At 34.6% G+C, this 15021-nt stretch overlaps 1 protein-coding gene across 1 annotated transcript in view; it reads left to right on the top strand.

The window, feature by feature from the left end:
• Positions 1 to 6038, top strand: part of LOC149134992 (uncharacterized) — a 30703-nt gene extending 24665 nt beyond the window's left edge. The window contains exon 5 of the mRNA XM_089353657.1: positions 5798 to 6038. Within this exon, the coding sequence (XP_089209783.1) occupies positions 5798 to 5865 (68 nt within the window). The 3' untranslated portion in view covers positions 5866 to 6038. The remainder of the gene's footprint in view (positions 1 to 5797) is intronic.
• The last annotated feature ends 8983 nt before the right edge of the window (positions 6039 to 15021 follow it).

The raw sequence follows: 15021 nt of genomic DNA, 5'->3' as shown, positions 1-15021 counted from the left end.
TGTGTGTGTGTGTGTGTGTGTGTGTGTGTGTGTGTGTGTGTGTGTGTGTGTGTGTGTGCGTACTAAGTAAATTATATTCATAAACTGGAAAATCAAAGTGAAAATATCAAAAGAAAAGAAAAACGAACCGCTGAATAGTAGTGTTCACGTTCGTTTACAAGCTAATATATATGTATATGTATGTGTGTATATATATATATATATATATGTATATATATGTATATATATATATATATATATATATATATATATATATATATATATATATATATATATATATATATATATATATATATAATATCGAGAACAGAAGAGATCGCCAGAATTTTGGAATTTTTTTCAGTCATTATTATTAGCGCTTTCGTTCGTTTTTCGAACTTGTCAAATAGATTTTTTTTTGTAAATGTACAAACATGTTGTTTATTTGTTTTTGTTTTGTTTAGAAGAGGAGAATATTGTTTTTGTTTTTTGTTTTGTTGGGTGAGGTTCCAGGACAATGGAGATAGATAAATAGGTAGATAGATAGATAGATAGATAGATAGATAGATAGATAGATAGATAGATAGAGATAAATTCTATTTGATAAGTTCGAAAAACGAAAGAAAGCGCTAATAATAACGACCAAATAGAAAAATTCTTTTTCCAAAATTCTGGTGACTCTCTTTTCTCAATATTCAATAGCTATATACCACTTCTATATATATATATATATATATATATATATATATATATATATATATATATATATATATATATATATACTATAAAAGGCAAATCTACTCTGTGTGTGTGTATGTTTAAAATTAATACATTTACACAATTCCAAATTTCTTCGATTAAACAATCGCAGTTAATATTCTAAATACAATAAGTTAGGTCACTGCGTCATTTTTTCACTCCAAAAATTTCCTAATAATGAATAAAATCCGTAAAACTACGGAGGTAAACATTTTCTCCCTAATAAAATCTAATTTCCTCTTTCTAATACAAATCCTTTCAACTCCTACTTCCTCTTATGAAGCTTTACGAAAAATCCAACAACAAATACAAAAAGAAAGGAAGGAGAAAAAGAAAACTATCAAAACTGAAACAATCACATTTCGATACTGTGATGAAAGATACTAAAACTACATACAGAATTACTTTGCCCCTCTAAAATTAACTATTTCTATTCCTTTTACACATCGTTTCAATTGCTACTTTCTCTTACGAACGTTTACCAACGATCCAAGAAAAAAGACAAAGAAACGAAGGGGAGTGAGAGTCAAACAAACAGACACACTGCCAATCATACGTAAATACACACATATATATGTACCTATGGTTACCAATGACCTCATTCTAATTGGCGGCGGGAACTAAACCCTAACAGAGAAACCAAAGAAAAAGAGAGTCAAATAAATATTTTCCCCTGTAACACAATGTCATTTCCTCTTTCTATAACAACTTTCACCTTTTATTCCGCACATGAAATGCCACCTATACACTTACATACAAATACACAGATACATGCAAATACCTGTCACTTAGAAGAAGCTGCGATCAGATTCCTACATCCATTTGCGTGATGGCATCAATAATGACGCTGACCCAAGAAACATCGGCAAAATGTGCATTCTTCCCTCAACATATACAGTGGGGCCACGATACATGCACGAGCGAACACAAGACGCTATGACTTTCGTTCGGCACTATGGACGCCCTGATTTATTCATCACGTTTACATGTAACCCCAAGTGGGTTGAGGTAACACGGGAACTTCTCCCACACCAGCAGTACTGCCATCGACATGATCTTATTGCCAGGATTTTCAAGCAGAAGCTGACTAGGCTAATTGATTTCATCAAAAAAGGACAGGTGTTTGGTCCTGTTAAGTGTCACATGTATACTGTTGAGTGGCAGAAGAGAGGGTTGCCACACGCACACTTTTTCGTTTGGTTGGTCACCAAAATAGACCCTAGACTTATAGATGAAATCATCAAAGCAGAAATCCCAAACCCCACTGTTGACCGACAGCTGTACGACATTGTCAAGGCACACATGGTGCATGGTCCGTGCGGTCCCGGTTTTCAAAAATTCTCCTCATGCCACAAAGACCATGTGTGCACTAAACGATACCCAAAGAGTTTCGTGGACGAGACCCAGACCGCTGGTGATGGATATCCACTGTACAGACGAAGGCGGCCTGAGAATGGGGGATTCACTATAACCTTACGGGGTTATCAAGTTGATAATAGATGGGTGGTCCCATACTGTCCATTACTGATGACAATTTTCAACGCTCATATAAATGTGCAGTTCTGTCATTCAGTACTTATGTTAACAAGGGTTCGGACGCTGTCAGTGGATATCCATCACCAGCGGTCTGCCCTTTTTTGATGAAATCAATTAGCCTAGTCAGCTTCTGCTTGAAAATCCTGGCAATAAGATCATGCCGATGGCAGTACTGCTGGTGTGGGAGAAGTTCCCGTGTTACCTCAACCCACTTGGAGTTACATGTAAACGTGATGAATAAATCAGGGCGTCCATAGTGCCGAACGAAAGTCATAGCGTCTTGTGTTCGCTCGTGCATGTATCGTGGCCCCACTGTATATGTTGAGGGAAGAATGCACATTTTGCCGATGTTTCTTGGGTCAGCGTCATTATTGATGCCATCACGCAAATGGATGTAGGAATCTGATCGCAGCTTCTTCTAAGTGACAGGTATTTGCATGTATCTGTGTATTTGTATGTAAGTGTATAGGTGGCATTTCATGTGCGGAATAAAAGGTGAAAGTTGTTATAGAAAGAGGAAATGACATTGTGTTACAGGGGAAAATATTTATTTGACTCTCTTTTTCTTTGGTTTCTCTGTTAGGGTTTAGTTCCCGCCAATTAGAATGAGGTCATTGGTAACCATAGGTACATATATATGTGTGTATTTACGTATGATTGGCAGTGTGTCTGTTTATTTGACTCTCACTCCCCTTCGTTTCTTTGTCTTTTTTCTTGGATCGTTGGTAAGCGTTCGTAAGAGAAAGTAGCAATTGAAACGATGTGTAAGAGGAATAGAAATAGTTAATTTTAGAGGGGCAAAGTAATTCTGTATGTAGTTTTAGTATCTGTCATCACAGTATCGAAATGTGATTGTTTCAATTTTGATAGTTTTCTTTTTCTCCTTCCTTTCTTTTTGTATTTGTCGTTGGATTTTTCGTAAAGCTTCATAAGAGGAAGTAGTAGTTGAAAGGATTTGTATTAGAAAGAGGAAATTAGATTTTATTAGAGAGAAAATGTTTACCTCCGTAGTTTTACGGATTTTATTCATTATTAGGAAATTTTTGGAGTGAAAAAATGACGCAGTGACCTAACTTATTGTATTTAGAATATTAATTGCGATTGTTTAATCGAAGAAATTTGGAATTGTGTAAATGTATTAGTTTTAAACATACACACACACAGAGTAGATTTGCCTTTTATAGTATAGATTCAGTTCTCAACTAAATTGCAAACTGTTAACAGTTTTAAAGAGGACATTTCCTCAGCTACACTTTGACATAAATAGTTTGAGATTTGATTCAGTAGAAAAAAGTTACATCAAAATATATCAGGTCTAAAGGTGGGTAGTAAGGCACCTACTCATCTTCAATTAACGTAATTTTCTTTATTTTAAAAGTATACTTTTCTTAGGCTTAAATGATAGAAAATGCATGAGGAATTCAGAATCGTTAGTTGCACTGAACAAAAATTAGTAGAAAAAAACGTATGAGGTTAAATGTCATGAAATTTATTGTCAGTAAGTAAGGAAGTAAGAAGTAACGCCCCAATATGTTAAGATAAGAATATATTTCTAAAATGAATGTTTACATTATAACGCGACGAGTTGGCAGTAGCTTTATCGTCCCGAGAGAAATTATTAGTGGTATTTCGTGTGTCTTTTCTTTCTGAGTTCAAATTCCACCGAGGTCGACTTTCCCTTTCATAAATTTTATTTTTTTAAATTAAGTATCTAATAAAGCTATTTTTAATATGTTGTTGAATTAGGTTAAGTTTAACTTTTATTATTAATTTTCTCTTTCAGCTTTAATTAACTTGTTTCTGCTTTTCATTTTTGCTTTTCCTTTTAGTTGCTTTCCTTTTCTTTTTAGTTAATTATTTAATCAGGCTGGTGTATTAATGTGTTATATGCTTCAATGCTATTAATGTATCAGTGCTATTATCCCTAACTCAAAATCTAGGATACTTAAGGTGAGCCTGGTAACTGATGACTTTGGGGTTTTGTTGTTTGTAACTTTTGGTGAGCCATGGTGCAACCAGCAAGGTGGTAAAATTCCCCGCCATTAATTTGGTGTGGATGGGTAATATCAAATAATTCAATCACGACATATATTTAAATTAAACATTAAAAGAATTGAGATATTATCATCACTTACATGGAAAAATTGAAATATTATTTCAGTATTTTATAAGTTAAAATCTTAAATTATTAATTGACACATTATTAATTTTCTTATAACAGCAATGCCTAGAAAAATCATGGATTACATGGAAAAATGCGAGCATGAAAAGTAATATTCTTAAGATTATAAACCTGTTATAAACTTGTCCTGTACTTTTCCAGGTTTATAATCTTAAGAATATTACTTTTCATACTCGCATTTTTCCATGTAATATATGTATATATATATATATATATATATATGCAGCGCACAAACTTGTTACCAGCTCAAATATGTTTAAGGCATATTCGAACCAGTAAAAAAGCCATTCAGTGTATTTTGTCATAGAGAAAATTTCTCGCTGTGGACATAGAGGTGTAGACATACCAAATCTGTTTGCAGTGATCAATAAGCAAACTGGTAACGGGTGTGTATTTGCAGTGAATAGCAATATTAGTGACGGAGAATCGAACACAAATATTTTGTGGTATTTACTTACCTCTCTGAAGAGTTTGATTTAATCTCTCGTACTTCAGATACCTTGTGGGATTTATGACCATTCACGAAATATATTTTGTTCAGAGAGATGCAATGTTTAAGAACAAATAATGGTGCGATAGTTGCCTGCTGGACATATCAAAATGTCTGAATGGTTCGACGAATAATTGCCTAATTAGGGAACATTATCCTCTAAAAGCGATGCCAAGAAAGAACGCAATACATGCTGTGCTGAAGTATTCGCCAAAGATATATGGACGATAGGATTCACAAAGCACTTCCTGAAAAACCCCTCGCATTAACTTAAATCCGCATTCCTTCACATACACCTAGAAATCACCACATCTTTTCAAATTATTTTCGTAGTTTAAATGATAAAAGATATATCACCTAGATTATATTGGCAATAATAAAAACACCAACACTGAGGAATGTTTCCAAATGCTCTAAACTCTATCATGCACAGCAACTAATATTCTTGCTACCCTAATACAATTCTAAAGCAAAACAATATATATATATATATATATATATATATATATATACATATATATATATATATTAAACTGTTTTGACCTTCCACACGAATTCTTACTCACGAGCTTCAAATTCGATTATGTTAAGCTTTTGTAACGTACCTCGACGAATACTTTTTACAGCACCGTCATGAATTTGACGGGCTTCTACTTCACTGAGTTATTTACTCAATCGTTGCATTTCTCTGAAAACATGAAATTTTCTCGTATAAAACAAACAATACCTTGTGATTTCAAGCGTTTAATTTATTCCTTATATAATAAAAGATTTTATGAGATTATAAAACATTTATGATTCGTATTCTATCCTCCAACGAACAATTTAAATTTTTTATTATTATTTTGCAGTTTGTATGGTGGACCATGTTTTCTCAACGTGGCAAAGAACCATCACTCACAGCATGCCTGAATGTTGAATGAAAATTCGATTTAATCTTGCCGGTATTAATAAAATATCAAGATGGTTGAAATTAGTGATACAACTAGACTACAAATACGATCTCTTTGTAAAAATTTTCGAACTTATTGTGGTCAGATTAAACCGCATGCGATATAAATATATTGAAATTAAAACTTATTAAAAATCCGTCGAACGAATCATCATCTATATCAGCATCTTTGCAAGCTAAAACTTTATGAAGAGAGGTCTCTTTTGATTTACTATAAAATCCAGGGGTAGCAACAACAACATATAGTCAGTTGGCGAACTGTAGCCATCCAGTCATTCCCTGCCTATGGTTATTTTCAAGTTGATGCTGTTTTTATCCACGTTGATGCTATCTTAACATGTATAACCCAATGTTTTTGCTCAATAAGCTAACAAAATATATGCATAAATAAAAATGTTCGTTTTGAGTCGATGGGTACAAAGTATTGTGCATTTGAATTTGAAATAGGAGGAAAAAAAATAGTGACAATGTGTTTACCTTTTTTTAATACGATAAATTAATTTTAACTTTTTCCATACAATTTCTTGGGATAGTCCACGTGTAACATATCAATAATCAAATTCAAATTTATAATATTCCATATGTTAAATTCAAATTACGACAAACGTAAACAAACAAACGAAGTTTGCTTTTAGAAGCGTTGAGATGTCTTAGAAAGTTAAAGAAGTGATTTTTAAATTCTCAAACGCAGGATAATGCAAATAATATAGCCTGGACAGGATAAACTACCCCTATTTTGCAGAAAAAAGTGTAGGCGGTTAGTATTGTAAAGAATGTAAACATTAATAACACATAACTTAAAATGTTGCCTCAAGAAAACTTACTGAATTTATGTCTGTTTATAATGCCATTCTAGTCGTTCTCTAACATAAACAGGCCACATGTTTCTACCATTGTCTCTAGATATCTGGACAATTCCGGTAGACTACCACATGTATAATAAATGGCGACCACTTTAATGCATTACACTTACTGCCATTCACACTCAGAAACCCCGTGTAACATCCGAGTCTAGAAAACTGGTGATTAGTGCAAAAGTAAGTCATTTCTAAAATAATCCTGTTACACCTTTCGAATTATATTGATGAGAAGAGGTTTAAGCCTCGTTGTCAGTTAGAAAGACGGTGGGCGAATTCGTCTCCGAAATCCTGATCTCATTGACGGCTACCAAATCTAACCTTAGTGATCTCATATCCTTTTTCATGATTCTGTTTCCACGTCGACGCCAGGGCAAGTGCATTTATACAGCCCACTCCTGGGTGTAACATTTTGGCCAGCAAAAATAGGTAGAAAAAGCTATCTTGTTAACTGTGGATGATCAGGGCAAATAGGACTGTTTGTCTTGGAAATGCCAAGGTTGTCCCTCGAGCATCTTATTCTAGGGATTCGTAAAAATTCATCACAAGTTCTGCACCATACTTCAGGTATCGTTTGTACTAGAAATCTGTCTTTGTCTTCAGACTGAATTTATACCTTACCTAAGCAAGATCTACTATGTCAGCGGGTTTGGGGATGAACTCTGTTTACTTATAATTTTCTTTCTGTATTGCTTCGAAGCTGGGAATTGAGGAATAATTGCCGCTGTTTTTATTACCGTCATTATTGTTGGTGTCATTGCTATTGTAGACGCCGCCGTTTATTTTACTTCTGTTGTTGGTGTAGTAGTTATTTACGTTGTTGTAGAAAAATGGTAAAATCATATCTCAAAAACTGTGGTAGAATATGAAAACTGGGTAATTTCCTGAGGTTTATCGATACATTATAAACAAGGAAATAAGAACCAACTAACCAAACATAATTACAATGAGATAAGATCCAGGAGTTGTAAATTAAACGATGAGGCCGGTCTAACTGACAATAACGTAAAGGAAATTCAAAATATTTTCAAATATAAAAATTTGGAGTTTGACATAACGGCCGTCTGGGATGTAGACACAAGAATAGGAATTGTAGAGGAGAGTTTAGAAAACAATCAGAGGCCAACCAGAAAAAGTTTCCACAGGTGAAGAAGCTGAATAATCTCTGTAAAGTACACTTAAACAAAAACACACACTTGAAAATATGCCACTAGATATTCACAACAAAGACTTAATTACAGAATGAGATCCAATTTAATTTAACAGAAACGAGGAATTTCACCATTCCAGATATTATCGTGATTTCAACATCCAAGGCAGTTGTTTCCTTTGTCTTTTAGCATTAAAACCCTGCTTAAACATAAGCCTAATTAGATTCTTAATAGCCTCTGATAGTAATTCCCTTTTGTTAGTTATTTTCCCCAATCTTGCTATTTGTGCTGCAAACACGTTGTATCACGGTCTATATGAGTAAGACACCATTGCTATCTGAAACTCAATATATATATGTATGTATGTATCTATCTCCTCCCTTCCTTCTCTCCCTCTTCCTCTCTCTCTCTTTCTCTCTCTTTCTCTCTCTTTCACTCTCTCTCTCTCTCTCTCTCTCTCTCTCTCTCTCTCTCTCTCTCTATATATATATATATATATATATATATATATATATATATGTATATGTATAAGAAATAATTGAGATTCAGTTGAATAAGGTACTTAAGTTGAAGCACCAAGCCAGTCCGGTAGTATACGCACAGCTTGTAGTAAGGTGAATAAAATCAAAATAAGCAACAGGATATGAAGTAGTGATGCAGTACGACCGTTTCAAGCGACTCCATTTAATTGAACAATGCAAACATTACATCAATATAAATTCAGTGCCATCTTCAGCTGCACAAATAAATAGATAGAATTTTAACAAGTAGGACACATTAATATAATTTTTCTCAAATATTTTAACAGAGCAAGAAGATGGAAGCAATTCATGCTGTCGCTACTGTAGCTAAGAATAGACTACACTTCCAAGAATCGAATGAAGTCTAGTAGGGTCATAGTGTTGTAAGGGATTGTAATTCATTTCTAATTAATTTATCTCTTTACCAACTACTAAATCTAAGAGTAGAAGACTGTGTCATAAATATTATCACACGTATCCCTTTTCCTTAGGTAGGAAATAAGACACTAGGAGTAGTCAGTTGGGTATAAGTAACTGTCTATAAAAAGAGATAGGGTAGGGGTAGACTTTAAATCATGATGTTAATTACTAGTTAAAGGGGCAAGACGTTAAGAAACCTAAAATGGCTATACAGAGGAAATTTTATTTTGGGGCACTATGGGTGATTGTTTATAAACAATATTGTTATGTTGTATAAAAAAAAATACACTGAGAGAACAACTCACTTTGAGTATATCACATTTTGCATCAAATGAGAAGCAGACTGACCATAACATTCGAGGAAATATTAATGCCAAATGCGGTAGAAGCAATAGATTTGGGTAGGAGTTTAGGTATGTCCGATAAATTATAATGAAAATGTAGAATGGATCAAAACGTTAAAACAATTAGACAATAAAGAGAAACAAGAAACAATCTTTATAACTGGAGGCAATGTAAAGATACTACCAAACTAGAAATCCCCAGGGACAAATGAGATAGAATATTTGAATATCTGAAATCCTTATACGGTTAAATCTATAACGAATGTGTATTACAAGGAAGTTTACTAGAGTGGATGGTTGAGCCGCAAACAACTTTGATAAAGAAAATTCAACGAGGGAAAAAGCATAGAAAATAATCGATCAGCCGCATGCCTCAATTTGTTGTGCAAGTTACTAACAAGCATTCTTTACTTGAGAAAACATACATTCATTTGACGCTGAAAAATATTACTATCTATTGAATAGTAGTGCAGGAAACATTGAAAAGCACTAAAGATCACTTCATCATTGATAACAAATGACTGAAAGGAATGATACACTTATTTGTAGATATTACAGTGGATCAACTTCAAAATGGTCTACAAAATGGTGCTCTATTCTTGGATTGTGGTGTCAATCAGAATGTTTGGCATAACTGAAAATCTCTTCATCTTCAGTGTTAATATAACGCACGGGAAAGCGAACTTGGGAGTAGACATGGAATCACTGGGAAGCATAGTCGTTAAAAGAGGTATTTTCAGTTTCTTTTTCCTTATCCTCTTTGTTATTTGTTATCCCACCAAAACCTATCTCAATGTCATTTAGAAAGATCAATACAGGCTATAAAGTAGGAAGAAATGCACCTTTTTTAAACCATGAGTTTATCATGAATGACTTTAAAATATTTGCTAAGTATGGAGAAAAGATCAATTCACTTGTTTATCCAGTAAATGTGTGTTGCTCTGGTATCAGGACGAAGTTTGGTATATCAAAATGTACGACTTTAGCCATGAAAGGAAGAGAGTTCATTTTAATGAAATAAACTTATCGGAAGCTCGAATTTAAAAAAAAACAAAAAACTCCAGAAATCATGTCAGAGAGGAGCTGAGACGGTCATATATATTGAAAAATTCTATATCAGACTATTGTTACTTCACGTTAGAGGAGTTCGCAGTGTTCAGAATTTACAAACCGTTGATGAGGTACTGTACAATATCTGCTAAAAGCTGTAGAGAGAATAAATAGTAAAGTAATAAAGAAACCAAAGCTAGGAAATCTTAGCAATCCTATAGAACTCTGTCGTATGCTGGAGGATCAAATGATAGAAGACTACCTCAAAGACAATTTAAAATTTATTGTCCGTGCATGTATTAAGTTGTCATTGGCTTGGTATTCTTTTACCAGAGTTTGCAGATTTGCTGCCACAGATGATGAAATGAATTATCTAGTTGAGATTTTAAATACAACGACTTTGTCGTGGATACTGCATATGTGTTGGAACTAAAAGTTGGTATAATCTATTAATCACTCAATAACCTATAATTTATTAACCACACAACCTCGAGAAGCAGACTGCATAATATAACACGACTTATCTTCATGGATAAATGCTGACTGGTAATAAGAAATAAAATGAGATATTTGGTACCCAGTGATATCACTTTCCATCAATTTTCACGTCACAAATGTAGATTTTTCCCTTTTAGTATAAAAGATTTGTCATATAGTTCTCATTTAGAATCGGATCTACGGAGTATCCGAGACTTTAAAGAAAGGAACATTTTATATTAAAGTCGGAACCGGTTCGAATCTCATTGGTCGTGCTGTCTTGAGCTCTTTCAATCATGTTACTACTTATCACATAAGATATCACGTCGGGCGCTAGATTTTACCCCACTCTTTTCATCACGTTTTGTGAAGGGAATACACTTTTGTGTATTGAAAAATCATGTATGTCAGTGTGAGTTCTGATCGTCCACATGTTAACAATGGGGCTTACTTCTTTACTCTTTTCACTATAAATGATTCACCACAGAAACGCGCGCGCGCGTGCACACATACAAACGCGTGAGCGGACAAAAGAAAGAAAAAAAGGCACTCAATACATTTAGTAGGAGTTACATGCATTATTATTTTCAACAGCTTGATTCGGCTCTTTCAGGCGTAGATTACCGACTGGAGAAACACAAGAAGTCCAAGACAGCAACCGGAAAATAGGCTGCTATTAGTCGAGGTGGGTCACATGGTGTTGTCAGGGTAAGGTTGGTTGTTCAGTGAACAGCAGTTTCTTTAGAAAGGGGAGTTTTTTGGACCGCAGGGTTGGACAGTAAGCTGGTGGCATCTGCTAAGTAACTGGGCGCGGCAGAAGACGAGTGTGTGAGTGTATGTGTGTGTGTGGGGGGGGGGAGTGTGTGTGTGTGTGTGTGTGTGTGTGTGCGTGCGAGGGCATGTGGATGCGTGTGTACTAGTGCTTGCTACATACGCGTGCAAGCGCGGACGCAATTAGGATACAAGCATGGATGTCAGTACGTAAGCAAGTACATTCTTGCATTTGTGTGTGAATGTATGGGTGCGTGTGTGTGTATATATGTCTGGAAGAGATGTGCAGATGCATGTGTGCATGTGTGTGTGTGTGTGTGTGTGTGTGTGTGTGTGTGTGTGTGTGAGCGTATATATGCTTTTGTTACACAATTATATTATATTATATTCATGATCAAAGTGTATCCAAATACCAAAATATTTAGCATTGAGCTGTATTTGGTATGTTCAGATTATTCGACCCATTCGCCCGCTTACGGTTGTTTTTCTGTTGAAATTTTCAGTGTTAATGGTGGTTTAACTGAAGGTTTCAGCTCCTCTTTCTAGCAGGTAGGCGCCCTGTGTGTCCTTATGATAAATATAAATTTAAAATTTTAATTCTGTAGTTATCTAATGCTATTTAAGGCCTGTAACCACCTATATTATTGTTGTTATTATCAACTATTTACATTTACCACAGATAATAATAACAATGATAATATCTATATGAATATTCACCTTTGAATATCTACTCTTATTAGTATATTTACACTGAAGCTGTTCTGATTTGGTGTAAGAGAATTCAGAATGCCGGCAGACTTCAACGTGCTGAGTTAAAAAAAATTTTCAGTTGGCAAAACTTGCTGATGAAGGTTGAGGTTTTCGTATTTCGATTCAAATGTATCGAAATGCCAAAATATTTAGCATTGAGCTGTATTTGGTATGTTAAAATTATTTGACCCGTTCGGCTGCTTACGGTTGTTTTCCTGTTGAAATTTCCAGTATTATTGGTGGTTTAAATGAGGGTTTCAGCTCCCCTTTCAAGCAGGTAGGCGCCTTGTGTACCCTTATGATATATATATACAAACATCACACACACACACACACACACACACACACACACACACACACACACACACATCTCTTTTACTCTTTTACTTGTTTCAGTCATTTGACTGCGGCCATGCTGGAGCACCGCCATTAGTCGAGCAAATCGACCCCAGGACTTATTCTTTGTAAGCTTAGTACTTATTCTACCCAATCTTTTGCCGAACCGCTAAGTTACGGGGACGTAAACACACCACCATCGGTTGTCAAGCGAAGTTGGGGAGACAAACACAGACACACAAACACACACACATATACATATATATATATATATATATATATATATATATATACGACGGGCTTCTTTCAGTTTCCGTCTACCAAATCCACTCACAAGACTTTGGTCGGCCCGAGGCTATAGTAGAAGACAGTTACCCAAGGTGCTACGCAGTGGGAATGAACCCGGAACCATGTGGTTGGTAAGCAAGCTACTTACCACACAGCCACTCCCGTGCCTATATATATATATATATATATATATATATATATATATATATATATATATATATATATATATATATATATATATATATATATATATATATATATATATATATATATATATATATATATATATATATATATATATATATATATATATATATATATATATATATATATATATATATATATGCACACACACGCACACACACAATATATATATGTACATATATATATGTATGTATATATATATATATATATATATATATATATATATATATATATATATATATATATATATATATATATATATATGATATCACTAAGTGTTCTATGTATTAATTACAAATAGAGTGTGGTGTGTGTCAGCTTTTCCTACTTGCGAGAAGCAGTAGGTGGTAGTAATTTCAAACTAATGACTCTGGGACTGGAAGGCCGAATTTCTTTAGATATCAATCTAGACGCTTTCCTTGTAAAATCACGCTCATTAATGTTAGCGGGTGGCTGGAATGACATATTAAACGTACCCCTGAAATTGTGTTGAAATAACCGATAAGAAAGAAGAATCTAAAAGTCTTGCAAACTTGCTCAGACAGCTCTTGTTGGATTTTCCGAATATATCAATGTGGACCTGATCAAATCGCGGTGTGCCATACTTATCGCACAAAGTTTTCATTAGAGAAAATATAAAGGATAGTGTAAATTGTGGAATTGTGGAATAGAACTTCATTTCCTCACATATGTTCCATTAAAGTTATTTATATATAAATCCTGTCGGCTATTTTGCATTTTTGACGCGCTACTTTGGAGTACCCAGATCATAAGCCAACCAGATACGTGACATTCCAACTTGATGCATTGCTTGGTGTTATCTAGTTAGAAGACACTGGTCCTCAACCGGAATAATCGAGCCTTTAATCTCCATCTTTCAACTGAGATCTTTGGCATTAAATGGGGTTTTATCGTTTGTCGCAACTTAATATATTTAATCTTTTCAGGACTATCCGTGGAGTGGTATCAACTTATTTTCTCAATTATTCTCTGTTCTAATTCATAAAACAAACGTAAGATTTCTAGTACATACGAGACCAGAAGTATACACAATTCTTGAAATGTTTCCAATGTAGGGAATTATAGCTGTAATCTTAAAGAATGCATCGGAGACTTCGTAGACAAAATATTCTAAATCACGAATTTCCAACCAAAGTTAAATAGCAAAGCAGATGGCTGTGAAATCCTTTTTCCTTCTTTGCACGTTTGAAACAAGTATATACATGTTTAAGAACAGATATTACGTCATCATTTGATGATTGGTTATCACTAATTGTAACTACTGCAGTTAAGAAGTAGTCAGCGTTGAAGTAGGGATACATGCCGAAGAGTATTAAGCTATTAAGTTAAAATACAGTCATCATTAGCGAGACCAAGATTTCAGACACACAGTCACTTGTAACCTTGTTTACGTCATATTTGCTCAACTCTGATCATGTGGTGTGGTAGTGTTGTTTCTCGAAGGCTTGTATCAACAAGTAAGTACGATAACCTTTGACTTAGGGAATCCATAAAAGTGATGGAAGTTTCAAACTGGTGGCTATTAATGTTGGGAAAAAGTAGAACGGGCCTATTTCTTTAGCTGACAGATATTGCCTGGATTTTCCGAACACTCCAATGGGAACCTGCTCAAATCGCAACAGGCTATGCATATCGTGCAAAGAATTTTCGTCACATTAATCGATAAGATTAGGATAAATTGTCGACAATTGCGTGCTTGTGTGTGTGTGTGTGTGTGTGTGTGTGTGTGTGTGTGTGTGTGTGTGTGTGTGTGCGTGTGTATGCATGTGCGTGCGCGTGAGTATGTGTATGTACGTGAGTTTAGAATCTTCACAGACAAAGCAGTAGCAAATAGAATAGAAATATATTAAATCAAATGACGGCTAACCTTTCCTAAGTCTCTCCCCCAAATTTCATGAGGCTGTCACAATTTCCACGGCGGCGAATAAGACAA

The sequence above is a fragment of the Octopus bimaculoides genome, chromosome 6 (assembly GCF_046866305.1).
Source record: "Octopus bimaculoides isolate indiv1 chromosome 6, ASM4686630v1, whole genome shotgun sequence".
Taxonomy (NCBI): Eukaryota; Metazoa; Mollusca; class Cephalopoda; order Octopoda; family Octopodidae; genus Octopus; species Octopus bimaculoides.
This window is presented reverse-complemented; position numbering and strand designations above follow the sequence as displayed.